The sequence below is a fragment of the Bombyx mandarina genome, chromosome 17 (assembly GCF_030267445.1).
Source record: "Bombyx mandarina strain Sakado chromosome 17, ASM3026744v2".
Taxonomy (NCBI): Eukaryota; Metazoa; Arthropoda; class Insecta; order Lepidoptera; family Bombycidae; genus Bombyx; species Bombyx mandarina.
Window position 1 is genome coordinate 9,908,249 of NC_143223.1, and position 27,161 is coordinate 9,935,409.

The window sequence follows — 27,161 nt, forward strand, 5'->3', positions numbered from 1 at the left end:
AAGTATTAATTCTTTTAATCACATTAAATATGGCTATTTGTATTGTATTTTATTCGATTTTTTTTTACAAAAACGGTCCCCATCCGATGTACATTTGGCATAGATTGTGTATGCTGGTGGCCTCGACGATAAGATGCTCCACTTGTCCCTCTGGAGATAAGAGTGACGGTTGTTTGTTCTTTGTTCTCACCTATAAAATTATAAGCGCTGCATTTGAATGTGAGAGAGAGAGAGAGAGAGAGAGAGAGAGAGATAGAACATATTTTATTGCACACCAAAACACAATCAACATTAGAAAACAGTCAACAAGCACATACATTAACACAATAGGTGGTCTTATCACTAAAAGCGATTTCTTCCAAACAACCGTTTAATTAAGAGAAATTAAAAAATGATAAAGATACAGCAGTTATGTTGCGGTGTACTATTAATATATTTTTTTATTGCTTAGTTAGGTGGACGAACTCACAGCCGACCTGGTGTTATGTGGTTACTGGAGCCCATAGACATTTACGTTGTAAATGCCGCCACCTACCTTGAGATATAAGTTCTAAGGTCTCAGTATAGTTACAACGGCTGCCCCATCATTCAAACCGAAACGCATTACTGCTTCACGACAGAAATAGGCAGGGTGGTGGTACCTACCCGCGCGCACTCACAAGACCTCCAATAATTACGCAAATTATAATTATGCGGGTTTGATTTTTATTACATGATGTTATTCCTTCGCCGTGGGAGTCAATCGTGAACATTTCAGTACGTGAACAGTACGTATTTCATTAGAAAAATTGGTACCCGCCTGCGGGATTCGATAAGTTATGCTAATAACAGTATAAATATTTATTAATATTCAAATTTTTGTATACTTTTCCCATCTCTAATGTTCGTCTGTGTTTTGGATAGAAAAACTCGTTAATGAGTTAAGCTCGTTTGTCATTGTAGATATTTTTGTCATGTTTTGAATAGCTTTTAATAAATAAGAATTTGTGTAGAATACAGAAATAAAAGAACTAATGATGCGGCCCTAAAATTCGCCCTACCAGTCGTAATACGGTAAATAGTCGCTAAAGAAAAAAAATTACTAAATATCATCCGCGAGGCATTAGCTTTTAAAAACTAAATCAGAGATAGTTGATGCTTACACACCCGATAAGATATCAAGACAAAACATACTACCAGATCTAAAAATAATATTCATTCTTTATAGCATTTTCTAGATCTTCTCGAGTTCTAGACATAATCAAAACTACTTTTATTGTTTAATCTCAGACGACACAGTCCGTGACCACGAAAATCGTAAAATTTTCAAAACGTCGGATTTATTGTAACGACGTTGAACGATTTAAATGATAATTTATAATTTAATTTTAAAAGGCAATATAAATAAAAATAGTTTAATTACTACAATAATAATAAACGGCCGTCTGGTGTAGTGGTAAGTGACATGGTCACTACACAAGGGGGTCGCGGGTTCGAATCCCGCCAAGGGAAGATATTTGTATGATAAATATAAATGTATTTTCCAGGGTTATGGATGTATATTAAATATATGTATGTGTATAATAAAAATCTTACATTTATTTCCGTTATCTGGTACCTGTAACACAAGTTCTTTACGAACTTATCACGGGACCAGTTGACGTGGTGTGATTGTTAGTAAATATTTATTTATTATTATTATTTATTTACAATTTATGTTTATTTTAAATATCAAGTATTTATTGCACTAATTTCAAAACCCATGACGAAGAGAACGTTAAAGTATTCGAAAATTCGTTAATCGTAAAACTTCAATATTAAACGCTAGATCAAACCGTAAAGATGCTTTACGAAATTTGCATTTATACCAGTTTTTTTTTTTTTACAAACAACGACATTCGTTATATAAAAGTATGCGTCAATAAATATATAAACGATTTATATAACAGACGGTTTTCCCGAGAATCCTAACTACATGTCAAAATATGGCACATTTGTGTACATAAAATAATTAACACTGTCGCGTTGCGTTACAACTTCTGAATAATTTACGCTGTACGATATTCGAAAACAGACGAGTGTCGATCGTTTTAAAAAAATTTTTGTCCTTTATCGTTTGTTTATTCTCAAGAAAACAGCCGCGTTCGCTGCACAAGGTCGGCGTGACCCTACTGAAAGGCAATTACGAATACGCTTACAAATAGAACAAATGAAGCGAGCCTTTTGATTGCATTTTAAAGTAAAATCAAGGTTGCCTATCTCGTCCGTTTTATACCTAACTTATATTAAATATTTAATTACCAGGAAGTATGTACCATTATCATTTTCAACGAAACAATTAGTACTTATTCTATTATTTGCACGTTCCGTATTAAAAACCTTGAAAAGATTTCGATTAATTCTATTTCAGTTTAAAAACCGATACGATGAGTGGGCAATTTTCCGTACATTTTCGTCATTATTAATCGGGAGGGATGAACTTTTTAAGGACTATCTCAGCTGAAGTCATGCCGATGCCAAACCCGATAGAAGACATTTATGCGGTTTATTTACCGGTCACCGTCCTCGTCGAACCCGTCGCTTGCGACGAAGGGCTCGACGAGCGAATTAACCCATAGACACAGCCCACTGAGTTTCTCGCCGGATCTTCTCAATGGGTCGCGTTTCCGATTCGGTGGTAGTTTTTTTTTTTTTTTAATGCTTAGCTGTTTGGACGAGCTCACAGCCCACCTGATGTTAAGTGGTTACTGGAGCCCATAGACATCTACAACGTAAATGCGCCACACACCTTGAGATATAGTTCTAAGGTCTCAGTATAGTCACAACGGCTGCCCCACCCTTCAAACCGAAACGCATTACTGCTTCACGGCAGAAATAGGCGGGGCGGTGGTACCTACCCGTGCGGACTCACAAGAGGTCCTACCACCAGTAATTACGCAAATTATAATTTTGCGGGTTTCTTTTTTATTACACGATGTTATTCCTTCACCGTGGAAGTCAATCGTGAACATTTGTTGAGTACGTATTTCATTAGAAAAATTGGTACCCGCCTGCGGGATTCGAACACCGGTGCATCGCTTCAACACGAATGCACCGGACGTCTTATCCGTTAGGCCACGACGACTTTCTGCGAAGCACTGCTCTTGCTAGGGTCTGTGTTAGCAACACTCCGGTTTGAGCCTCGTGAGCTCACCTACACACGTTAGGGTGAAGCTGAAATAGCCTCTCAAGGCTATCAGCATATAAAAAAAAAGATTTATTTACTTAGATGAGCACCCGTCTTTTCAAGCTACATCCAAACCTTCACTCTACTTTCCTAAAAAAATTCACTCTTAACTTTTGTCTTGAGTAACAGCTGTATGGTCTATTTGTGTACTCACACGTGTCACTGCCTATTTCTGCCCTAATCAACTTCTACCAATTCAAAGGGTAAGCTATAATAGGCTATTGTATAGCTGTTGATTCAAAGGGTAAGCTATAGTAGACTATAGCTGTTGTCGATATTATTGTACAATGGATAATTCGATCTTACTTTCAAGAATATATAGGATATCAAAAAAGAAGACGTAAGTAAAAAAAGTATCTCAGTGCGTAGTAAAAATCCCTGACTGCCAAGGTTCGATTCCTAATCGGGCAAAAGTACAGGTGACGAACATTTTTGTTTGTTCATTGTCTGAGTGCGTAAAATTTATGATCAACGTTAACAGAGTACTCATTTATATTTAATCAGGTAGGTCGTTACGAAACTATATCGAGTTGATTAAACGAACAACTTCGTACCGGAAACTTTCTGAATTTTAAAATATTATTATAATACGATACGACTTCACTTCGGGGTGTTTCGTTGATTGATCAAAGCAATTGTTTTTAACAGAGACTATACAGCCTACCACTCTGTCGACTCAAACCGAGAGGCGATTGCCATGCGATACTTTTAAAAAATAAATTTTATTTCATAATCAGTAAAGACTGATGACTGAAGAAAAAAAGTTTTTTAGTAATTTATTTTAATACGAAACCAATTTTCTACGGAGTCGCGTCCATTGTGTACAGTTTTACATTTCCTTATTACTTGCTCGTGCATTTTACGCTATTTTTGTTTTTCACATGCTGTGAGGGGCACAAAGAACGACATAGGGTAGGTACGTTTCATCAAATATACCAAGAAAAAAGTACTCTTCCCGAAGAGTATAATTTTACATTTTGTAGTTGTACATTTTGTAGAGTATAATTTTACATATCGAAGGTTATTTTTTTTTTTAAAATAACAATTTTTTTCCATATTAATGTGACCGAAGACACTTGTAAAAATTATTATCTATTTAATAGGGGTTAAAGTATGAAATTTCCGATTGGTACTGAAAAATTGAATTTTTTTTTAGCATAGGGACAAATTAGGGATGTCACAATACTTTTGTTGAGTTGTTAGATTTAACTTAGTTTTAGCTACTGGTGGTAGGACCTCTTGTGAGTCCGCACGGGTAGGTACCATCGCCCTGCCTATTTCTGCCGTGAAGCAGTAATGCGTTTCGGTTTGAAGGGTTGGGGCAGCCGTTGTAACTATACTGAGATCTTAGAACTTATATCTCAAGGTGGTTGGCGCATTTACGTTGTAGATGTCTATGGGCTCCAGTAACCATTTAACACCAGGTGGGCTGTGAGCTCGTCCAGCTACCTGAGCAATAAAAAAAACCTATTAAACACTTATTTTTTCGTTTTGTTTCATCTCGTTTCATCGAATCTGAAATCACTATTCTAAAGAAGTTTCACTTCAAAAGAAATACGGATACCATTCCGTTGAGTCTCTGCCGTATTTGCTGCAGATGCTGCATGGCCTGCTCGTTGGTCCGCTCCCCGCAGTCCGGGGCCCGGTTGGCGCGCCCCCACGACACGAGCGGGTCGTACACGAACGGATCTATGACGGACATCAGGGCGGCCGTTTGCGAGCGCAGCACCCGCATTACGGCTTCGCAGCTTTTCCTATTCGGTAAAACAAAATAAAAAATTCAATAATCGAACTCCTAGAGCAGGGCTGTCCGGAAAACGGCCCGTGAGCCATGTCCATAATCAGAAAATAGTTTTTTAGAATTCTTTGTCAAAACATATAATCAATGTATTTGGCATGGCACGGCATGGCATTGCTGACGTCCATGAGAGACGATAAACGCTTACCATCAGGTCGACCGTAGGCTCGGCAATAAAAAAAAATTAAGTGAAACTATCTTTTATTATTATTATTTTGAAAATATTTTTTTCTGCGGTCCTCCAGCTTTTGTAGTAAATTTATTTATAGCCCACAAAGGTATGTGGTTTGAACAGCCCTGTTCTAGAGCGTTCCGTTGTCATCGGGGGACGGGGCAGACGAAATCCCAACAATGACGTGGAGTAGTTAACGTCACTAGAAAATTGAGGACATCTAGCGAGGCAAGGCTTACTATTTATTAATAACTGACCCGGCAGACTTCGTAGTGCCTCAATCGATAAATAAAAGATCTAAACTTTTGTATAAAATAAACTTAAAATAAACAAAAGGAATCGGTCCGACGAGGGACACATCAAAGGAAAAACAAAATTGTTATTTTTATTTAATTCCGAGCATTTTCATATTTATCTAATATATCTATCTTTTCTATCTCTCATATCTATATTTTAAACCTTCTCTGGACTTCCACGAATATTTCAAGACCAAAATTAGCCAAATCGGTCCAGCCGTTCTCGAGTTTTAGCGAGACTAACGAACAGCAATTAATTTTTATATACTTAATCTGGCCATAAATACTGTTAAAATTAAAAATTTAAAAAAATCTATTGCAAATAACATTTATTACTTTTACAGTGTGTTAGTTTAATACATAATATAAAACAATTTAAAGTATAAAAAGCTTATTCGAAGTGGTCTCCATCGGCTGCAATTCCTTTAAACGTTGAGGCCAGTTATCAATAGAACCATGCACTCTTTCCATGGGAAAATTTTTCACTGCCAATCGTACGGATTGTTTTAGGGACTCCAAATTATCATGGGAAGCTTCCTTAGAGCTTTGAGCATAAATACGCTCATTTTGTTTGTTAAAATGTTGCTCAATTGTAAAAAATTTCTCATCCGTAAACAAAATTTTTCTATGACCTCCCTTTGCGTACCGCTTCAGTAGTTGTTTCGATTTTACCACCCTATTCTCTTTTAAATTATCAGTTAAGAAATGACCAGTACGCCTCTTATATGCTGCAATAAATTATCAGTTAAGAAATGACCAGTACGTCTCTTATATGCTGCAAGGCCTAAGTCATCTTTTAAAATACGTGACATGGTTCTAGGTGCTATCTTCATCTCCCGAGATAAAATATTTTGCTTTCGGACAGGATTTCTTCGAATTCTTTCCCTTACTGCTTTGACCACCTTTTTCGTACGAACACTACGTGGACGGCCAGATATTTTTCTGTCTCAAACAGAGAAGGTCTCATTGCACCTATTAATAGCCCGGTACACAAACATTTTACTAATACCAAGCGTATGGAGAGTTTTAAAAATTGCATTTGGCTCCATACCTACTTTGTGTAATGCAATCACAGCGATTCGGTTCTCTTTATCACCCCACTCCATTTTAATATCGCAAAATATTGTACAATGTATTGGCACCAAAATCAGAAAACTCAATGAGCAATCATATAAAAATGACAGATTCCAAATTCAAATGTAATATTTTGTTTATTTTTAATTGTAACAGTATTTATGGCCAGACTAAGTATAGAGAAGAAGAAGATTACCCGTTTTACCTGAACATTCCTTCATGTTTCAGAGGACCCATAGCGGCCTCCATGTTGTGAGTCAATCTGAAGGGCACTCTTTCGGGCCATTCGAACCTCTCCCCTCGGTTGAACAAACAATTAAAATCAACGTGCACGGTGTCGCCATTCGTCGAATCAAAGGATATGTTCTCTCCGTGACGATCGCCCAAACCTGATTCAGAAATTATTATCTACCTACATATTCTCAATTATTTTTCTCTACACAATAAAGTACATACCTAATTATATAGATTTTCGAAAATTAATACCAAAAATACTTAATCCGATTTGATTATGTTTATAATTTTTGGTCATTATTGAACCAACAGCTGACATGAAATTTGTCACATTTGTAATTAAAAATTTTAAGTGGTTTTTTTCCTCCCTATTCACTGATAATTTATAATGTAAATCCAGACATAACTCCGAATCCTTTGTGTTCTTATATTATCGTAGATTTGATTGTTCCGATGTGGTTGCCGCATAGTTAGCCCTAACAATTAAGCCCAGGCGTCAAACTGAACCCGAAGATAGCCAATTAATACCTTATTCTGTTATAAATAAAGTGCATAAACGAAATCGCAACGGAAGAGATATCGGATCATTTCAATTCTATGTTGGCCAAATTATGATATCTATACTAATATATAAATCTACAGTGGTTTTTAAGGATGTTCCGTTATAACTACTGAACCATGCATCCGATTGACTTGAAACTTGGTATCTATGTAGAAAATACATGTACTTAATGGATAGGCTAATATTTATATGAGTGTTGGACTCCCTAAATAATATTTTAATATTGAATGCCCAGCGAAGCGGGCGAGTACGGCTAGTCGTTTATAGATATCTTATAGTTATAGTGTAATTTCCACCAAAATACAAACGTGCAGAAATGTTCGTTTTAGACATTTTATTATGCTTCATTAAGCGTCTAACTCATATAACAATGGCGTGAATTTAAAAAAAACTGAAACAAAAACGTTTGCAAGAATTATTTTATAACGTAACATGACAACTTTAATATCCATGCCAATGTTAGTAAAAAACTATATGCAAATGATATTCCGTTACCAGTTTTTACTGAAAAACTCTATATTTATTTACATATGTAAAAAATATGAAAATAGTTCTCTAAAGCAGACCGTAATGCTTTTTTGTTCTCATTGTCATGGCGAGTTTGGTTTTTTATTTCATAAATGAATCTTGTTAACTGCTTGGTAAAGTTTGTGTATTGTAGACTCGTGCCAAGTCTCCAAAAAAAATAGGGATATTTAATACGAACAGTCGGAGCATGTCCCAACTTCACCACCACATTTATAAATTTTAATTTGCTACCTACTTAGAGATAAATGCGTAATTAGAATCTTATTAAAACATTTTTTCTTTACAGGTTTCATTTTAGTATATATAAACAGATCGTTTGAAATCGGAGAGAGATCTTGAGTATTTAGATAATTTTTTTTAAAATTAATCATACAAAAATCCTATCACACATGTTAGTGCGAGTTATTGCGTAAGAGAGATAGTTCATATCGAAATCAGCTGATTACTCTGCGAGTGTGAAGTTATATTAATTTAATTAATCATTTCTAAATATAAAAAAATACTTTAAGCTTTGGGGTATTAGGACCCTGGTTGAATAAAAGACACCAAGGAACTATTTAATTGACTCAGGTGAATGCGTAAGAAAACTTTCACTGCAGCTCGAGAGATGTTGATCCAAAAAAGCTTCGGACAAAGTGACTTGTATAAAATAAGGCTGCAAAATATAAAAAATTCTTTAAGCTTTGGGGTATATCAAAATAGGCTCAAAGCAGGGGTGCGAGGGAAATTATATTTAATACAAACCTAAAATATATCCGACCATAGACATAACTGCAGCCGTCCTTATGTACGCCGATCTGGCTTGATACCTTGAACAAATAATACACTCATGTTTTGGAATTTCCTTTCTCAAATCTCTCTTATCCACGCCATCTGTTGACGCTACAAGAGAAACTTCATGAGCCTCAATGTAAAACAGGAAATGGCGGTAAGTCTCAATGGTGGATTTACACCGAGGGCAGTCGAGGCAAGTGCCCACGGTGGCAAATTATTTAGGGCGGCAAAATTATGAAAGTGAAAAATATAATAATATATTTTTTATACTTGTCAAGATTGTTCAATATAATTAATTAATTTAATTAATTAATAATTTTCTGTTTAATTGATAATTCAAGAAATTCAATTCATCCATTATTTTTGTGAATTATAAATTGGCACTTTTGGTAAAAATTAATAATCAAAATGATTTAATCAATTTATTTCATTGGAGATTTAAAATAACAATCGATTTTTTTAATTTCTCCAATAAATTAGTTATTTTAATTTTGAAAAATAAAATATATAAACTTAAAGTTTAAGTAAAATTCTAGTATTGGGGCGGATTCTTTTCCGGTGCCCAGGAGCGGAATTAAATTTAAATCCGGCTCTGGTGAGTCTAGAAAACCATGCCAAATACATAAAACTGTGAATATTGCGAATCAGCGTGCTTCAAAAAGTTATCGAGATAGTGAGATTTTTAATTGCGTTTAGGAGTTTCAGTGTGAGACATTTAACCTATTATTTTCAAAGTGCTACCAACACTAAACATAATATATCATCATCATCAGTCCCACAGGTCCAGTGTTGGACATAGGCCTTCCCCGAGGTCCGCCAGACTGACCGCTCCTACGCAGCCCACATCCAACTGATTCCCGCGACCTTTAGCACATCATCAGTCTACCTCGACGTACCAACATCATTTAATTTAATTTTCAAAACAATAGGATGTAGACATATAGAGCAAAATTTAATGAGACACTTAGCAATGACCAATAAAATACTTACCATCCATAAGGATCCGAAAATACACCTCTGAACCATTCTTGGAGGACTGGAGGATGCCGAGGTAGCAGTTGGTCTTCGAATATTCTCCTTTTCTTTTCAACGGGATCTTTAGTTGTGCACATCATCTCTTTTAATTCTTTATTACTGGTGTGCATACCTGTTAACGATGACTCCATATACAGGATGATTTTTTATGTGCCCATTGGTATGATGAATATATATTTAGTACGAGCGCATTGTTATTTTCAGGGACGAGATATTGTTATTCGCGAAACAAGCTAAGCATGCATCATAGAGTGACCTCGATTAAAACAAATCACATCGGACTGATATGAATTGATAAAATTACATAGAAAATACTATGTAATTTTAAGTCTTTTTGAAAATTTGTTTTAAACACGAGATTAACCATATGCGTTAACTATAACGTAACTAGTATTTCTAGTACTAACTATATCGAGACCTCAGAACTTATATCTCAAGGTGGGTGGCACATTTACGTTGTAGATGTCTATGGGCTCCAGTAACCACTTAACAACAGGTGAGCTGTGAGCTCGTCTACCCATCTAAGCAATCAATAAAAAATAATAACAAGATTAGCTTATTTGAAATCCCTAGGCAAATGGCATTGAAAAAAAATTAATAAAATATAATGAAAGGGATTTAAAATGAACATACCTTTTTGCTTGTAAATGTGTATTAATATTGGCCTTAAGCCAACGAGATTCGGTACCCATTCAATGAGTCCGCACTCCTCGTTGAGTGGCAGGACGCAGTACGTGCGGATGTACAGGCGACGTTTGCGTGTTTCGGGAGCATCTTGCAAGAACCGGTTCACCACTCCGTTGAATTCCATCAATCGATAATCCTTGCGGAGGTCGTCACGAGGCTTCAGCATTATTATGTAATCTTTTCCGTCTGACCCTAAACAAGATGATCGTAATCAAGCATTTGCGGAGTTTTCCGAACTATTAACGTGTAGACAGACAGTGTCGATTGTCTAATGGAGATCTTAGTCAAAATACTGGTAATAGGACGTGAAGTTGTCTTTCAAATTGTGGTCTATTTATAGCATCCAATTTGTCAGTCAACACGAAATAGATTATGAGCTGTAAAAACTAACACAGGTGCCGTGTTACCCAACTTAAGACGAATTCAATTTGATTAAAGTAATGACTATCCTACTATCTGTACTGAAGCGCACAACTGCATAGAGGTAGAGTAACAGAACATAATTGGAACAGAAATGCAAATTAAATCTTTGAAAAACTATATTTTAATTTATCTGTGAATTGAATTCTTGGTCATTAATCATTGTAGTAATAAGCTTTATTTCATTTTTAAAGAATATCATTAATTATTTTTATTTTTAACTGACTCCACTTATTCATGATAGATTTTGACATCATAATATCTAGTCTACATTCTAAAGTCATCTATATGTTTCATAGATATAGAGTTCAAAATAGTAGAAAACGTTTTTTTACCTATTAACGTCACTTTCCTAGGCTTCTGTAGGGACGGTAATATACTTATATGTTCTTTTATCCCGGCTATATAAACCGGCGGTTCCGTGGGTATGTTGAAGTCGAGTCGTTCTTGTCTGGCTGCTTTTGAAGGTAGTACTATCTTGCAGAAATCTTGGAACGGCATCATAATGTGGCTGAATTTTCCGTTTGTTAGACAAACGGGTAACGATCGTACCAAGCTCGAGACTGTAGTAGTCTGTAAAATGATCCTTCTTAATATTGACGTCCAAAGGTAGTCAAGTCTTTCGTATTTCTTAAAATTAATAATAACGGTGAAGCATGCATGAATATTTGGTTTATCATCAAATGCTGAAAAAGTGATAGTCTAACTTTTTATTAAATTTTCATTCTTTAAAAATCTTTTTGTTCGTAAAATGAAATGTAAAAAGAACACGAAGTTTATTCCTGAATTGAAATAAAGACCAACGACTTCAAAATGAACAAAAAAAAATACAAATGTAATTTAGAAACTTTATAAACACGCTTAAATAGCAAGCCAAACTAACAAATGCTTATAACTTCTTCCTTTATCCTATTAATACTTCTCAGGACATTAAAGCAAAGTTTCTAATTATTGTATGTTCATTAGGCCTTTATGCGTGTGCACATTTTCAAGTTAATCGGACCTCGGTGAAAATATTATACAAAAAGTACGCTACATGCAAACAAACAAACATACTAACACACACAAACCAATAAAGGCGTGTTAAAAACTTTAACAAGCCATGTTTACGTGGTCCCAGTGCTTATTCGATCATAATATCACACATTCGTATCAAGATATAACATATTAGGTACATTAATGCGACACGAGTTAGCTTGTTTGTTAAGTATGACTGTGAACACGATATTTGTCATTGGAAGCAGTTTAATCGTTCAACTAGCACCTATGTGCTATAACAGGCGGTGATCACAACGCAAATAAATAAAGCGATGTATAATAATAACTGATAATGTTAGAAAACGTGAATATAACATTCGTGAATGGATATTTTGAGGGTTTACGTAGCATTAGTAGTACTGTATGTAACGTTCGTCTGGTGTAGTGGTAAGTGACATGGTCACTACACTAGGGGGTCACAAGGGAAGATATTTGTATGATAAATATAAATGTCTTTTCTAGAGTTACGGATGTATATTAAATATATGTATGTGTATAATAAAAATCTTACATTTATTTCCGTTATCTGGTACCTGTAACACAAGTTCTTTACGAACTTATCACGGGACCAGTTAACGTGGCGTGATTGTTAGTAAAATATTTATTTATATCTATATTATATTTGTATGGAAGTTAAATAATAATTTTGAGGTTTACGTAGCATTAGTAGTATTGTATGGAAGTTCGTATGCTTTTATTTTTGTTTGCTTGTTACAAGCAACGAGCAAAAACTAGTGAATTTTGTTGCAAAAGGTAGATTGCTGGTGGTAAGACTTCTTGTGAGTCCGCACGAGTACATACCACTACTCTGCCTATTTCTGCGTGAAGCAGTAATGCGTTTCGGTTTAAAGGGCAGCCATTGTAACTATACTGAGACCTTAAAACTCATCTCTGAAGATGGGTATTTACGTTGTAGATGTCTATGGGCTTCGGTAGCCATTTAACAGTGTGGGAGTGCTCTGAGGAATTGTTCGAGATGATACCGGCATCTCGTTTTTACCATCGCACCGCCCACCACCGGAGTAGAGTTCATCCATACTACCTGGAGCCACTGCGGTCATCCACAGTGCGTTTCCAGAGGTCTTTTTTGCCACGTACCATCCGGCTATGGAATGAGCTCCCCTCCACGGTGTTTCCCGAGCGCTATAACATGTCCTTCTTAAAACGAGGCTTGTGGAGAGTATTAAACGGTAGGCAGCGCCTTGGCTCTGCCCCTGGCATTGCTGAAGTCCATGGGCGACGGTAACCACTCACCATCAGATGGGCCGCATGCTCGTCTGCCTAGACGGGCAATAAAAAAAAAATATAACACCAGGTGGGCCGTGAGCTCGTCTAGCCAATTATGCAACAACAACAAAAATTAACAATGTAATTAAAAGTTTTCGATTAGCTGTTTTTTTTTTCTTTTACTATCTACTTCAAACAGTTATTGAAGTGAAACTTCTAATGGGACTTCCAAGAAGGTTGCGTTAAACGTTTAACGCTACCATGGAATAGAAAGAGACAGAGCGAGAGTGAATGCGCGGCACTCGAACGCATGCGCTTATACCTGTTACAGGCCAGCGCGAGCGTTAGCAACGAGTAGCGTCCAATATTTTAATGAAGTATTTAAAAATATAATTATATATTTTTTTCTATCCATAATTTAAAATATATATAATATAAACGTTGAAGATGTCGCATATCTTATAGACAGCATTCCCTATTACAAGAGCAATCTGATTTAAGGATGAAAAATGTAGAAAACCACAATATGCACATCGAAAAAAAGTTTCACTTCATTCTCATGCACTAAGTAGCACGAGCACCGTTTTTTTTTCTTTTTTAAATTACGTTCTAAAAATATTTGTTTGTGAAGGCTTCTTTTTTCAGTGGAATTTTAATACGCTTTTATTAGCTTCAGACGTATGTATGTTTGTAACGGAATCTTTGAACATGATTTTGTACCCCTTCAAAACGTCGGATTAACTCGAAATTTGGTATACTTATTAAGGACCGATGACAATTCAATATTTAAAAAATATTGAAAAACACATTTAAAAAAATTTAAATTCAACTAAAAAATGAAAAATAAATAATAGTTTAAAATAAAATAAAAATAAAATCTTTTTTTCTTACACTATTTTTAATTCAATTTTATTAAAATTTATTTTCTACTTTTTTGTTGGATTTTCTATAAAAGCTTATTTTTTGTTAGTTTGCATCGTCTTAAACTTTTTCGTCTGTGTTGCATGTCGCGTGACGGTCGGCCGCGGAGTAGGGATAAAGTGAAAGGCGCTCGTCAGAGCAGCCAAGGCCAATATGACGGTGCCTATAGTTCGCAGCAGCTGACCGTATAGACTATTACTCATTTGTGCCAGTGCTCCACGCTATTTTATTTGTTTTTGTCAATGGTTAATGTAAATGTTGTTTGTCAGAGTTAAATGTCTATAATGTGAAAAAAAACATGTGTGCAATTCACACGTGGTAGAAGTGAAACCTTCAAAAATTAAAATACAACTATCCTAAATGTCTAAGTATATGTAAAATTTTGTTATTTATTTGTCAATTATTTACTAATAATTGTAAATCATCTTTTATAGTATGAGGTAGCGCCCTCTGTGAATTGATATTTTAACTTCACGTATAATGTGTTCTATGTCATTTTTCACCGGCTGAATCCTATACATTTATGTGTTTGTGTCTCTATGGAGTTATTTTTTCGTTTCATCGAGTTTGAGATCACAACGATTCTAAAGAAGTTCCACTTCAAAAAGTTTCACTTTTACCGTGGTTTCATAAAACCACACAATCCTTTTTTTTAAACTATTATTTATTATATAAAGGAGACTGACCGACGCGTTTCCGGCGATGGGCTTGTTGCAGAGCTCGATGAGTCTCTCGGCGAGCAGCGTGAAGTCGCCGACGAGCCGCACGAGCGCCGCGTCCCGCAGCGCCGGCTCCGAGAACACGTCCGCGCAACGCTTCTTGCGCTGCGGGTAGCCGGACTTCATCACGCACATCATCATCCAAAGCGCGTGATGCGGATACGCCTTTATCAACTTCACTATTATCGCTTTTAATTGTTTGTAAACCTGAAAACCGAAAACAAATAAAGTTTACTAGTACACTACTAGTAGAATATTAAGCGGTAGGCAGCGGCTTGGCTCTGCCCCTGGCATTGCTGTAGTCCATAGGCGACGGTAACCACTCACCAACAGGTGGGCCGTATACTCGTATGCCTACAAGGGCAATAAAAAAAAACACTAGTTAGAAGTATAACAATCTAAAGTTCGTACATGGCTATACTAAAACTATATAGTCAAAAACGATATACATTTAGAAATTTGATTCTATTTTGTGTTGTAATCCTAAACTTATTTTTGCTGGAAATCGAGACCTCGATTTGAAAAGAAAAGAATACACCCTGTATATTTTTATACATCTGATTTTACTTAAAAACCAATAGCGCGATTACTATTCGTGGAGCAGGTTGTAATCTCGCTCGGTATCGACGTACCGACTATGTACTTCTCCAAGGCAATAATGCGTTCTAGTTTCAAGGATGCAAATGCTGCCACACCACATTTGAGAAGCAGCTGTAAACTATTACAATTTATAAAAGCTATTACATATATAATACGTACCTCTTGGACGGGATGACATATCCTTGATACGATCTGCGAGAAGGCCGTCAAATAAAGATACAGAGGTAATCGCTCCGAATAACTCTTGATGATGTCTGTCATTTCAGCCAATACTGAGTGCATGCTAGAATCCGACGCCGTCACCTCAACGTCGAGCCTGGAACAAGCGATGACAGTTTTATTAAAGCCGCGTCCATGGAGGGTAGAGGTAAGGAGAACCGTCTCTGTGTATGTAAAGAGTCCGTTAAAATCCGCTAAATAATGGTGGCGCTACAGTAGCAACCGGGTAATTTTAAAAAAAGGCGCTAAAAGTTATTAGAATAAGATAGAGAAATAAAAAAGGATGAAAGAACTGTAAGCACTACAAAATCACAAATTGTATTTTATTTAAAGCTGATAAAAAAATGCAATCGATGTACCACAGCAATAATTTTAGGTTATATTGACGAAATTAGTTTGGACTACGTAAGCATGTGAGGTTTTGTATATTACACTGTCACTAACTACTCTAGTCGTTAAATATATTAAATTTCCTAACTCAGCATACTTCAATCAGTTAACAACTGCTCACTTCATATCATACCCTGTGCCTATGCTAGCGCCATTCTGGAGGATTTTTGAACTGTTATTGAGTACTGAAAGTGGGACACTTTTTCAAGCTTCTCCCATATGAGACGGTTCTCCTTACCTCTACCCTCCATAGCCGCGTCTAAAGGTATATTATTGGTAATTTAGATTTAATAACATACGTGATATATACATAATAATATGTAGATATTTATGTATTCGTGAAAATGGTTGAAGCCTTTATTAAGTTTGATTACTAATTTATTAGTTTTAGCTTGGTTTTTTATTCAGAGCTTCCATTAAGAAACAATAATATCACGTGAAAAAACACAACAAGCAAATTATGAAAAGCGAGTTAGCACGAATAACTAGTGCCACCATTCTGAATTTAATTCTGCCGTGAAATAGCAAGCTGTTTGCAAATTACAACACAATTGAAATTTCGACCTTACGTCACAAAACGTATGGTTGCATTCACGTTGTAACTTCTATTGTCTCGTTAGCGTTTCTGTCATATACAGCTATGAATGTTATAAATTCAATATTACTTACCATATAGACAACATCCGCGGCATGCTCTGATATAAATACTTATGGCCGTATTGCAAAGCTTTCCCGTAGCTATTCAGTGCTAACGTACGGCGCGCCCACATTTCCGTAGGAGACTTTACGGTCTCACTGCTGCTCACCTTCTCGTAGTACGCGCCCAAGCTTACCTGGAACACAAAGCAGTAATGCATTTCGGTTTGAAGGGTGAAGCAGCCGTTGTAACTATACTGAGACCTTACAACTCTCAAGGTGCGTCGCGGCATTTACGTTGCGGATGTATATTGGCTCCGGTAACCACTTAATACCAGGTGGTCTGTGAGCTCGTCCACCCATCTACACAAATAAAAAAATTGATTCAAATAATTTATCTTAACGTATTTTTCTTCTGTTTGTAATTGACTGGGTCTCTGGATGGTATATAATCACAATTAGAACGGCTAGATGGCGTTACTAGTAGGTTCGCTAGTTATTCTCTTATATAACATTGCTATTCTCTTCTTCATCGTTCCCTTGCTGCTGAGGATCGCGACCACATGTGACTTTCCTCCATAGTATTAGCTCATGGGTGGCATAGACCGCATGGTATAGACTATAACATTGCTATTTTATTTTATTGAAAAGGACAATTTTTTCTTGGTAGTTCTGTTTTTTTTTGTGAGATACGTATAAAGGTACGTATATATGCGTTAAAAGGAATTTACGAAAACTATAAATTATTCGAAACGTCGTAAATAATAAAAACGAGATTAAACCGTAAAATTAGTTTAAATATTTTATTCCTGAATTACCAAACTTTTTTCCCATTGATTGAAAACTTCCACTGACTCTTTGTAGTACCCGATATTGACATCTACGTCGACGTTTGAGGTTTCGTCGTTGTATTTCGCTATCAGCAGTTTGGCTTTGGCGCATATTTTTCTGAAAAAAAAACCCATCCATCATTAAGAAAGGCATACGTATCTCAAGAAAAGCACGTGTATTTTTTTATTTATTGCTTAGATGGTTGGAAGAGCTCACAGCCCACCTGGTGTTAGGTGGTTACTGGAGCCCATAGACATCTACAACGTAAACGCGCCACCCACCTTGAGATATAAGTTCTAAGGTCTCGGAATAGTTACAAGGGCTGCCTCACCCTTTAAACCGAAACGCATTACTGCTTCACGACAGAAATAGGCGGAGTGGTGGTACCTACCCGTACGGACTCACAAGAGGTCCTACGACCAATAATTACGCAAATTAGAATTTTTCGGGTTTGATTTTTACTACACGATGTTATTCCTTCACCGTGGAAGTAAATCGTGAACATTTCTTAAGTACGTATTTCATTAGAAAAATTGGTACCCGCCTGCGGGATTCGAACACCGGTGCATCGCTATATACGAATGCACCGGACGTCTTATCCTTTAGGCCACGACGACTTCAAACGGTGAACAGACTTACCTTTGTTCTTTGGAAAGCGTTTCAATAGCGGGATAAGAGTCTTCAAGGCCGCGCCTCAGCGTTATGAACGCTTGCTCGTTCTGTCCGCGGGCCCAGTACATTTTAGATTTTTCAATAAACAATTCCTCGGGATGGTATTCTTCGGCATTCAATATATACATGTACGCCTAAAAGGTTTTTGTTTGTAAAATGTATTAGAGATGAAAACGTGTTAGTTTCTAACTCGTGAGGAAATCGCAAATATCACAATTACCGTTCGAACAATAAACTATAGTACGCGAATGTCACGGAAACAATGAAACCTGGTGGTTTTTTAAATATTTAAGTTTTTACTATAACTATATCGTGGGGTAAAAGGCTAATTGTTATAAGTGACTTTTCGCTCAATACGCGACAATTATATTTATAATTAAAGGTACGATTTATTAGGTATTAGTTAAACAGTTCGATATTTTTAATTGGACTTCAATTAAATTTATACTCCATTGAAATGAAGATGCTGAAGAAGTTTTTTTGTTATGATATTTTTCAAATTTTAACCTTTAAATGGCTCTAATGTAATAGTAATGTTGCAAAAATGTCGCTTAAACCGAATACCTCTTCACCCTTCGATATGTACTTTAATCAATGAAATCGAATAATTTTATTGTTTATAAACCTACTGAAATAATGAATAGAGACGATCGATTCACACCAAATAGTAACTCGTTGCGAGAAAAGGACAAAACATCCCCTCATTTATCCCGAAAGGTTTTAAACGCTTACATCTCAGAACGTTATTATTTATTATTAAAAATTGTTTATGTAATAATAAGCTTTTTAGTTTAAAACGAACATAAGTCAACTGTTGTATTTAAATTGCATTATTGGCATAGTAATCAGAGGGCGAGTGAATATTCAGCTACCTGTTGGAAAATACCAGCTTTCCTCGCGTGCTTCGCACTCTGCAGCCACAGATCACCTATAAACGATTTCAACGTATTTGCGGTCATCGGATGACTTGGTTCGAGGATCTCCTGGAAATTAAGCAATTCAATCAATTAAAACGCTCTACCTACACCCCTAATGTAGAATATTTTTTTGTTGATACAAAATTTACAAATAGTATTATACAGAACAAAAATACGTATGGTAGAGGGTTTTATGTTTTTTTTATTGCCATTGTAGGCATACAAGCATACGGTCCACCTGATGGTGAGTGGTTACCGTCGCCCATGGACTTCAGCAATGCCAGGGGCAGAGCCAAGCCGCTGCCTACCTAGTGGTGGGACTTCTTGTAAGCTCGCACAGGTAGGTACCGCCACCCTGCCTTTTTAAGCCACGAAGCAGCCATTCCGGTTTGAGGGGTGGGACAGCCGCTACACTACACAATCGAGACTCAGACCTCATGTCTCAAGTGGGTGTCGGAATCACCGTTGACATCAGGTGATAAGTTCGTTCACCTGTATACACAATAAAGTATAGTTCCATTATAAACATTATTTACCTACCTTGGCTTGCTGTAAAACAATTCTTCTCAACCTCAACAAGGGTTCGATGGTTCGTACGTCGGATTGCACAACCGAGCTACGACGACGCCATTCGTCTAGCAACTGATTTATTATTACATTGCTCCGTCTGTCCCCGTCTTGCAACTCTTTCAACCTAGCGTCGACAAATTATAGAAACGTTAGTAATCAGTTATGATCGAAAAATTGCATCGACCAAAGCAAGCATTGAGGGGAAAATAATACAAAATGGTCGCACTTTAGTCTCATACGTTCGATACTATTTACTAACTCAAGATTAAGTTGAAGGCATATAATTGAAGACATGAGTGTATGAAAGAGACATATGATACAATTTGTTAATTTTGAGAAGACGAGCAACAAACATTGTTACTTGTACTTTTTCTTCGTACTCTCCTTCATTACATGCAATTTCTAAAAATAGCCTTTAAGCCGGGAGTTTTAAGGTCTATTATGGTTTATAGGTACACAACACCTACATTCAATGTAAAAACTCAAAAATCTTAAAAATGGTAATGTAGGTATACGATAAAGGAAAGATCTTCCACCGAGCGGGTGATATTGCTGCGTAGACCGAGACGGTCCGAATAATGTTGTTCAGAACTTGTACATATGCAAGCTTATCTTGAAAATGTCGTAAGCGAGATTCAGGCATCTGTCAAATATCATGCGTTGTATGATGTCTACCCGCCACAGTAATCAACCCCTTCATCCACTCATGTCTTCAATTGAATATGCAATTTCGAAAAGGGCACATGTCGCATATTTTGTCAAATACGTTTTTCATATACATGTAGTTTTGAGGCTTACCTACACCCATTTCATAATAATTCCAGTAATTTTCAATTGCCAATTAAAACTAAAATATATCTCAAAAGTTAATATTTTAAATTTTACACTGCTTTAGAAAATAATCAGTTTTTTTCATTTCCTGAACATTTTACATTTTCAGAGATGTGCCCTTTTCGAAATTGCGTATTCAATTATAACGTGTGTACCTGCGCAGAACCTCCTCAGCGTGTTCGACTTCAGTAACTATGTGGAGTCCGAGCACGCTCTGGTAGCCGCTCCGCAATGCGCTCTCGCCTTTGCTCTCACCGTCCATTTGCGCTAACAATCTCACGGTGGCGTCTTTGCAACACACAACGAAGTTGTCGTGATCTTGTTTCCTGTACGCTAGTAGCAATCGACCCATGACCACACCCCAGTTTTCTTTGCAAATTGGCTGCAAATAAAAAAAATATAATTAGTTATAACAATTATTCTGGTCTTGTCGAGTTTTCAGTTTAGCTTCTTTTATATCAACTCAGACTAATTTACTTCGTTGCGTGTTTGCGTGCAAATTATATTTTTTCTTCTTCTACATTAATATTTTATGATTTTTGTTAAAATTAAAATTAAAGATAAATAAAATTATACTCTAAGCTGGAGCTTGTAAGCGACTTTGTGCTTAGTGTTTAGTGATGACGTCACCAAATGCGCGCCACTCAAATTTCATACGAACATTCGCTTTGCGGAAAAGGGAGCCCACTGAGTTCCTCGCCGGATCTTCTCAGTGGGTCACGTTTCCGATCTGGTGGTAGATTCTGCGAAGCACTGCCCTTGCTAGGGTTCGTGTTAGCAACGTCGTCAGGTTTGAGCCCCGTGAGCTCACCTACTAGTTAAGGTTACGCTGAAATAGCCTCTCAAGGCTATCCGCATAGACAGGAAAAAAAAAGGAAAAGGGATAGCTTAAATATTCATACCCAGAAAAAAAAATTGCCGTAATTAATCGCTTCAAATTATTTCTTCAATTTCCCTTTTTGACTATATTTATTAGTGTTAAGAAATACGGTAGCAGTCAAATGTCCAAGATATTGGCCGACATCAATTTAGTATTTAGCAGTAGGCAGCGGCTTGGCTCTGCCCCTGGCATTGATGAAGTTCATGGGCGACGGTAACCACTCACCATCAGGTGGGCCGTATGCTCGTCTGCCTACAAGGGCTATAAAAATAAAATAAAAAAGTCTTACCACAGGTTGGCTGACCAGCTCCTCGAGCTGCTCGAAGCGTCCCAATCGCCAGAGCGGCTCCGCAGCTAGTTCCGTCATATCTTCGGCTTCGTGCTCGCTTATCAAGCGGTACGCCGTGAACGGCTGATCTAAGCCTAGATAACAGTCTATCATACCCTGTGGACCAGACAAAACGTGAATGTGTAGAGATCTGTTGATTAATAATGACATTTTAAGATATTTGTTGCCACTTTATTTTTTTACAATTTTTTTTTATTGCTTAAATCGGTGGACGAGCTCACAGCCCACCTGGTGTTAAGTGGTTACTGGAGTCCATAGACATCTACAACGTAAATGCTCCACCCATCTTGAAATATAAGTTCTAAGGTCTCAAGTATAGTTACATTATATTTTATTTAATAATTATTATATTTAATAATATTTTAAGAATCCAATACACATATGAAAAAGCAATATCTACACTGCTCACTAGTAATAATAATTATTTTCTAATTTAATTAAAATATTCCTCAGGCAATTCAATTTTTCATAGAATATGTTATTGATATTCTTGACTTAGCTTCCAAACTTTATATTAAACACGACATTTATCCAACTACCCATTTAAAATAATTATTATCCTTTGGATTTCACAGTACATTAACGAGAGATCATTTCTGCAACATGCCATCCGGCCTTGGAACGAACTTCCCTCTAGTGTTTCCTGAACACTACGATATGTCTTTTTCCAACGATATTTGCAGAGTAATCCGCAGCAGGCAGCGGCTTTGCTGTGGGCCTGACATTGCTGACATCTATGAGTGACGGTAAACACTCACCACCAATTAGATCGAATGTTCATCTGCCTACTAAGGCAATAAAAAATAACTTATTTGAAACTAAAATAAATAATAGTGTAAAAAACTAACAAAATACGGTTTTATAAAAAATCAAACTAAAAAATAGAAAATAAATTTGAATTAAAAATAGTGTAAGAAAAAATGATTTTATTGTAAAAAAGCGTGGGGTGCTTTTCAGGATATTATCAAAATAACCCTTCTACTCATATTGGTTTATAAAATATTTATAACTACTGATATCATGCACCCCACGCTTTTTTTACAATAAAATCATTTTTTCTTGCACTATTTTTAATTCAAATATATTTTCTATTTTTTTGTTGAATTTTCTATAAAAGCGTATTTTGTTAGTTTTTTAAACTTTTATTTATTTACTTTTAATTTTTTTTGTTGAATTTTATTTTTTTTTAATTTTTTTTATTTCTATTTTTTTTTATATTTTGTTGTCATCGGTCCTTAATAACTATACCAAATTTCGAGTTAATCCAACGTTTTGAAGGGGGGTCAAAATCATGTTCAAAGATTCCGTTACAAACATACATACGTCTGAAGCTAATAAAGCATTCACCTGTAGACTGGATCTGTCCAACTGTCCCTCTTGGGCAATACGTTCGTAACATAATGCGGCGTCTTGCAAACGACCTGTCACTGCCTGAACTAAAATTAATTCTTTCAACGACGGCTCTGACCTCTTCAGAGAAACTATACCTAAAAAATCGTTTTTAATTTATACAATGTTGTTGAGCGGTTACTGTATATGTACTTAAGAAAGAATTACTGTTGATTTAAAGACCAGATTCACCAGGTCAGGTTGATATATCATGATTTCAAATGTTCTATCCATATAGTGGTTGTCGCATTAAAATCGTGAATTTCGAATTAAAATAGCAAATAATACCAGCAATAGAGTCCGGTTCGTCTAATAACGCGTATATTTCAGCCATGAAAGGCAATTGTTCTTGCATTCGATCGGTTTCCTCTATATACAACTCCAAGTATTGTAACGCCCTCTCTAATTCGCCGCAAGCGAATTTTCCACGGGCTATTGTGAGCTTATTGAATTTCTTGACAAACGAATTTATAGTTCTGTGAAGAAAACAACAATATGTATACCTTAATTGATTTTTACCCCTATGAGGAAATCTTATCATATTATAAATTCTCAATTAGTAATTAGGTTTTGTAAAAATAAGAAGTTAATTATCGAAAAATGACAAACGTTTTAGAAATTGAATGATAGAATTGAAAGACATAGATGAAACAAAATTACTTATAATTATCGTGCTCCAGTGATCCTTGTTTTGAATGAGCCCATTCCAAGAGCCATCTATTCAGGAAATCCAATAACGCGTAAGTAGTCTTGCTGCATTTACTCTGTGACATAATTTTTAAAAGGTTAGTTACACACATAAGACGACAAGCAAAGGATTTTCCATTGTCAGCTCCTAATGCTAAATAGAAATACTAATAAGTTAGTCGAGGACAGTAATTAGGGTCACTAATGGGGAATACATACAGGCTAGCTGCTATAAATAAATTACTTATTTATATTACTTATATAAAATATTTTTTTCTAACTTCAATTACTGAATATAGCGCCTTCAGAGGATTTCAATGTACGCAGAAAAATTAAAATTAAATATGACAAGAAAAATTAATGACACCTTAACTAAGGCGGTAAGATGGTCAAAATTAACTAATTAAATGTATAATAAGGAAAAACATCATTCGGGCTTTCTTTAAAAATTAATAATAAACAATAATACCGGTATATCAAGGGTCAAGCGCACAATCATAATCGAATCCGCTACAGTATATGACAGTACCAACAATCCATAATCAAATATTTATTTGTTTACCTCATTTCCTTCTTCAGCTTGGACTGTGCCAATACTGGGTGTCGTTCTGATGTGTCGCAACATTCCATGTTTACAGCGTTCTGTTACTTCATCTATCTGTTCAACATTGTCCAAGCCTTCAATTTAAAGATTAATTTTAATTTTATAAGGGCTTGTTTTTAGCTTTTACAGTAATAATTTATTCGTTCTCGCTATCGTAATTGTTAAGAAACTTAATATACACACTCAGCACATTCGTCTGGGTTGGGCGTGAGCACGTGGCTTGTGTTGCAAGGCAGAGTTTTTACTTGTTGTTACTTATTATGTATATTTTAGCTTGTAATGTGTGTTTTGTGCCTAATAAATAAATATATGATTTTCAGTACTACCCAAAGGATATCTTGCCGAGTGTTAATCAGAATTTACTATTTTCTGATCAGAAATAGCAAAGTATGTACCTCGGTAACCATTTAGCATGATGTGAACCATGCATGCTATCCCAGTCATAATTAAAAAAATTACAGAATCATACATTTACTGTTGATTCTAACACGTCTCAAACGGAAAGAGTAGTTAGTCACTCTGATATGATTTAGGTCTGTAACAGTGTCAAAAGAGGGAAGGGTGTATTTTTTATTTAATGCATAGGGAAAACAAGTTCAGGGCGCATCTGGTGTTGAGTGGTTAACACAGCCCATATATTTTATGTATATTATATAATAGTTGGAACGAAACAAAACTACAAGTAAACCCAAAATACTTACCAATGACAGCCATCATTTCTTCCTGTATATACTGGTGGTTCGGTTTGGACATGACAGCGTGGAGCAACACGTAGGGTAGGAACAGGAATAAGGTGCTGACGTCATACTTTAGGCTTGGATGTACTTTGCGCAATAATTCGCGGACGCTGTCGGTCTCAATGAGCGGAATCAGCTGAGCCGCCCAACTGCAAATAGTTCGTCGACTTTGATACATACAGTTTTTTTTTATTGCTTAGATGGGTGGACGAGCTCACGGCTCATCTAATTTTAAGCGGTTACCGGAGCCCTTAGACATCTACAATGTAATTGCCGCCACCCACCTTGAGACTTGAGTTGTAAGGTCTCACTTTTAACAGTACAACGGCGGCCCCGCCCTTCAAACCGAAACGCGTTACTGCTTCAGGGCAGAAATAGGCAGGGTGGTGGTACCAACCCGTGCGGACTCACAAAACGTCCTACCCCACCAGTAAAAAGGTACTGGTTGTAGGACATTCAAATAATTTCGATTAATTAGGATAATGAAATCTCTACACGGCTTCCTGGGGATTGAACACGGTTAACGATCTGTACACAACCTTACACTAAAGTCGTGTTGGACTAAAGGATACGACGCCCTATACATTCATATCGAGCAATGAGACTGTCCGGTGTTCGATTTCGAAATTAGAAATTTTTTTATCACGTAATTACTGGTGGTAGGTCTACTGAGCCCGTACGGGTAGATAACGCGCATCTGCCTATTTTTGCCGCATAGCAGTATTGCAATCCGGTTAGAAGGGCTAAGCAGCCGTTGTATCATAGAACAGAGACTTAGAACTCATATCTTGAGAAGGTTGGCGGTATTTACGTTTTTTATATCTTCGGTAACCACTTAACACCAGGAAGGGGATGGGTGAACGAGACCCCTCCAAGTAATAAAAAATAATAATGAACAATTATATTGAAAGAAGAATTACAGTTTTAAACATACCATAGGTTTTAATACTGTTTAGCCACAAAATGAATGCAGAAATTTTCAGTATGTACAACAATAAGGTATCGAGTTTCAAAGTCCACTTACTTGTGCGCCCATTCGAGAAATGTGGTTGCGTAAGAAGAACCGAAAAGCGGATGTGTTTTTTCGGGTTGCGATGGATTTGTTAACATATACCTGTAATGATTTATGGTTAAATGGGTATTACTTTTAGAACGAAGTTCCTTATGGGACGATACAGAGGGGTAACCGGGAAAAAACGTCCGTAACTTAAGTTTTATTAGTAATGCACACAGTGTACGACTTAACTTTGTAATAACGTACAAAAAATAACATATTTTTTTATCATTCATTTACTACGATCTCAGAGCGTTCGTTTGCGCAATACACTAACTCTTATGCAAACAATCGTTAATGAAGTGTACCACAATAAGTTCGCACGTTACCGAATGACCATGGGTTGTTGCGAAACCGCTAGTTTTATTTTCTTTATACCTAGAATAGAACTTAAAATTAATATTTTTATAATAAGGAACTTCGTTCCTATCCGGTGTCCCACGATACCACACATCTTTTTTTTTTATCGAGCGGGACGCCGAACCTTATGCGAAGTTTCCTCGCCTAGGAGGCGCGCGGAGTATGTGTTCTGACGATCCGCAGATATCGGGAGCAGATCGCCCGAGGATGTTTTTAGGGCCCTACCAACAAAACGACTTTTACACTTTTTACCCCTTACAATTTTAATTTTACCCGACGTCCGATGTTCGTACGGAGTCCGAACCCGAGTGAAGTAGAAGGGTTCCCAGTTAATATTACAACCATACTCGCGGCACCCCCCGGAATACTCCCTACAGACGGATCGTAGAGGCAATATTCGACGGTCTCCCCTGTACGGCGGTCCGTCAAAAAACGATACACATACGACCGTGTGAATGGGTATTACTTAATTTAAGGTTTTTTTTTTGTGCACTGTATCTAATCACAACATTTTATTAAATGCTATGCTAAAATCAAGCATTCTGATAACTAAATATAATTTTACCTTGAACTGAGCAAAGGATACATAATTTGATGCTTGTTTTCGGGGAAACTGTTCCAAACATCCCTTTTCTTTCCATAAGGTGATATATCATAAATCTTTAATATCTCCTGAATGGTAAATGCGTAGCAATCCATATTCTGAAAAAAAAACACCTAATTAGTCTGTGGAATATTAATAAAA

The 27,161-nt window shown here is 36.4% G+C and overlaps 1 protein-coding gene across 1 annotated transcript in view; it reads right to left on the reverse strand.

Moving 5' to 3' along the window:
• The window catches only part of mei-41 (ATR serine/threonine kinase meiotic 41), a 36,730-nt gene continuing 9,569 nt past the window's right edge, over window positions 1-27,161 (reverse strand). Inside the window, exons 7-29 of the mRNA XM_028171246.2 lie at window positions 26,982-27,118; window positions 26,027-26,116; window positions 24,967-25,151; window positions 24,224-24,339; window positions 23,635-23,738; window positions 23,263-23,450; window positions 22,933-23,072; window positions 21,526-21,681; window positions 20,512-20,738; window positions 19,496-19,649; window positions 18,911-19,021; window positions 18,006-18,172; window positions 17,354-17,483; window positions 16,569-16,732; window positions 15,450-15,606; window positions 14,658-14,897; window positions 11,121-11,358; window positions 10,312-10,557; window positions 9,634-9,790; window positions 8,614-8,678; window positions 6,751-6,934; window positions 4,770-4,959; window positions 1-190 (exon numbers count right to left, since the gene is read on the reverse strand). Of these exons, the coding sequence (XP_028027047.2) occupies window positions 65-190; window positions 4,770-4,959; window positions 6,751-6,934; window positions 8,614-8,678; window positions 9,634-9,790; window positions 10,312-10,557; window positions 11,121-11,358; window positions 14,658-14,897; window positions 15,450-15,606; window positions 16,569-16,732; window positions 17,354-17,483; window positions 18,006-18,172; window positions 18,911-19,021; window positions 19,496-19,649; window positions 20,512-20,738; window positions 21,526-21,681; window positions 22,933-23,072; window positions 23,263-23,450; window positions 23,635-23,738; window positions 24,224-24,339; window positions 24,967-25,151; window positions 26,027-26,116; window positions 26,982-27,118 (3,672 nt within the window). The 3' untranslated portion in view covers window positions 1-64. The remainder of the gene's footprint in view (window positions 191-4,769; window positions 4,960-6,750; window positions 6,935-8,613; window positions 8,679-9,633; window positions 9,791-10,311; window positions 10,558-11,120; window positions 11,359-14,657; window positions 14,898-15,449; window positions 15,607-16,568; window positions 16,733-17,353; window positions 17,484-18,005; window positions 18,173-18,910; window positions 19,022-19,495; window positions 19,650-20,511; window positions 20,739-21,525; window positions 21,682-22,932; window positions 23,073-23,262; window positions 23,451-23,634; window positions 23,739-24,223; window positions 24,340-24,966; window positions 25,152-26,026; window positions 26,117-26,981; window positions 27,119-27,161) is intronic.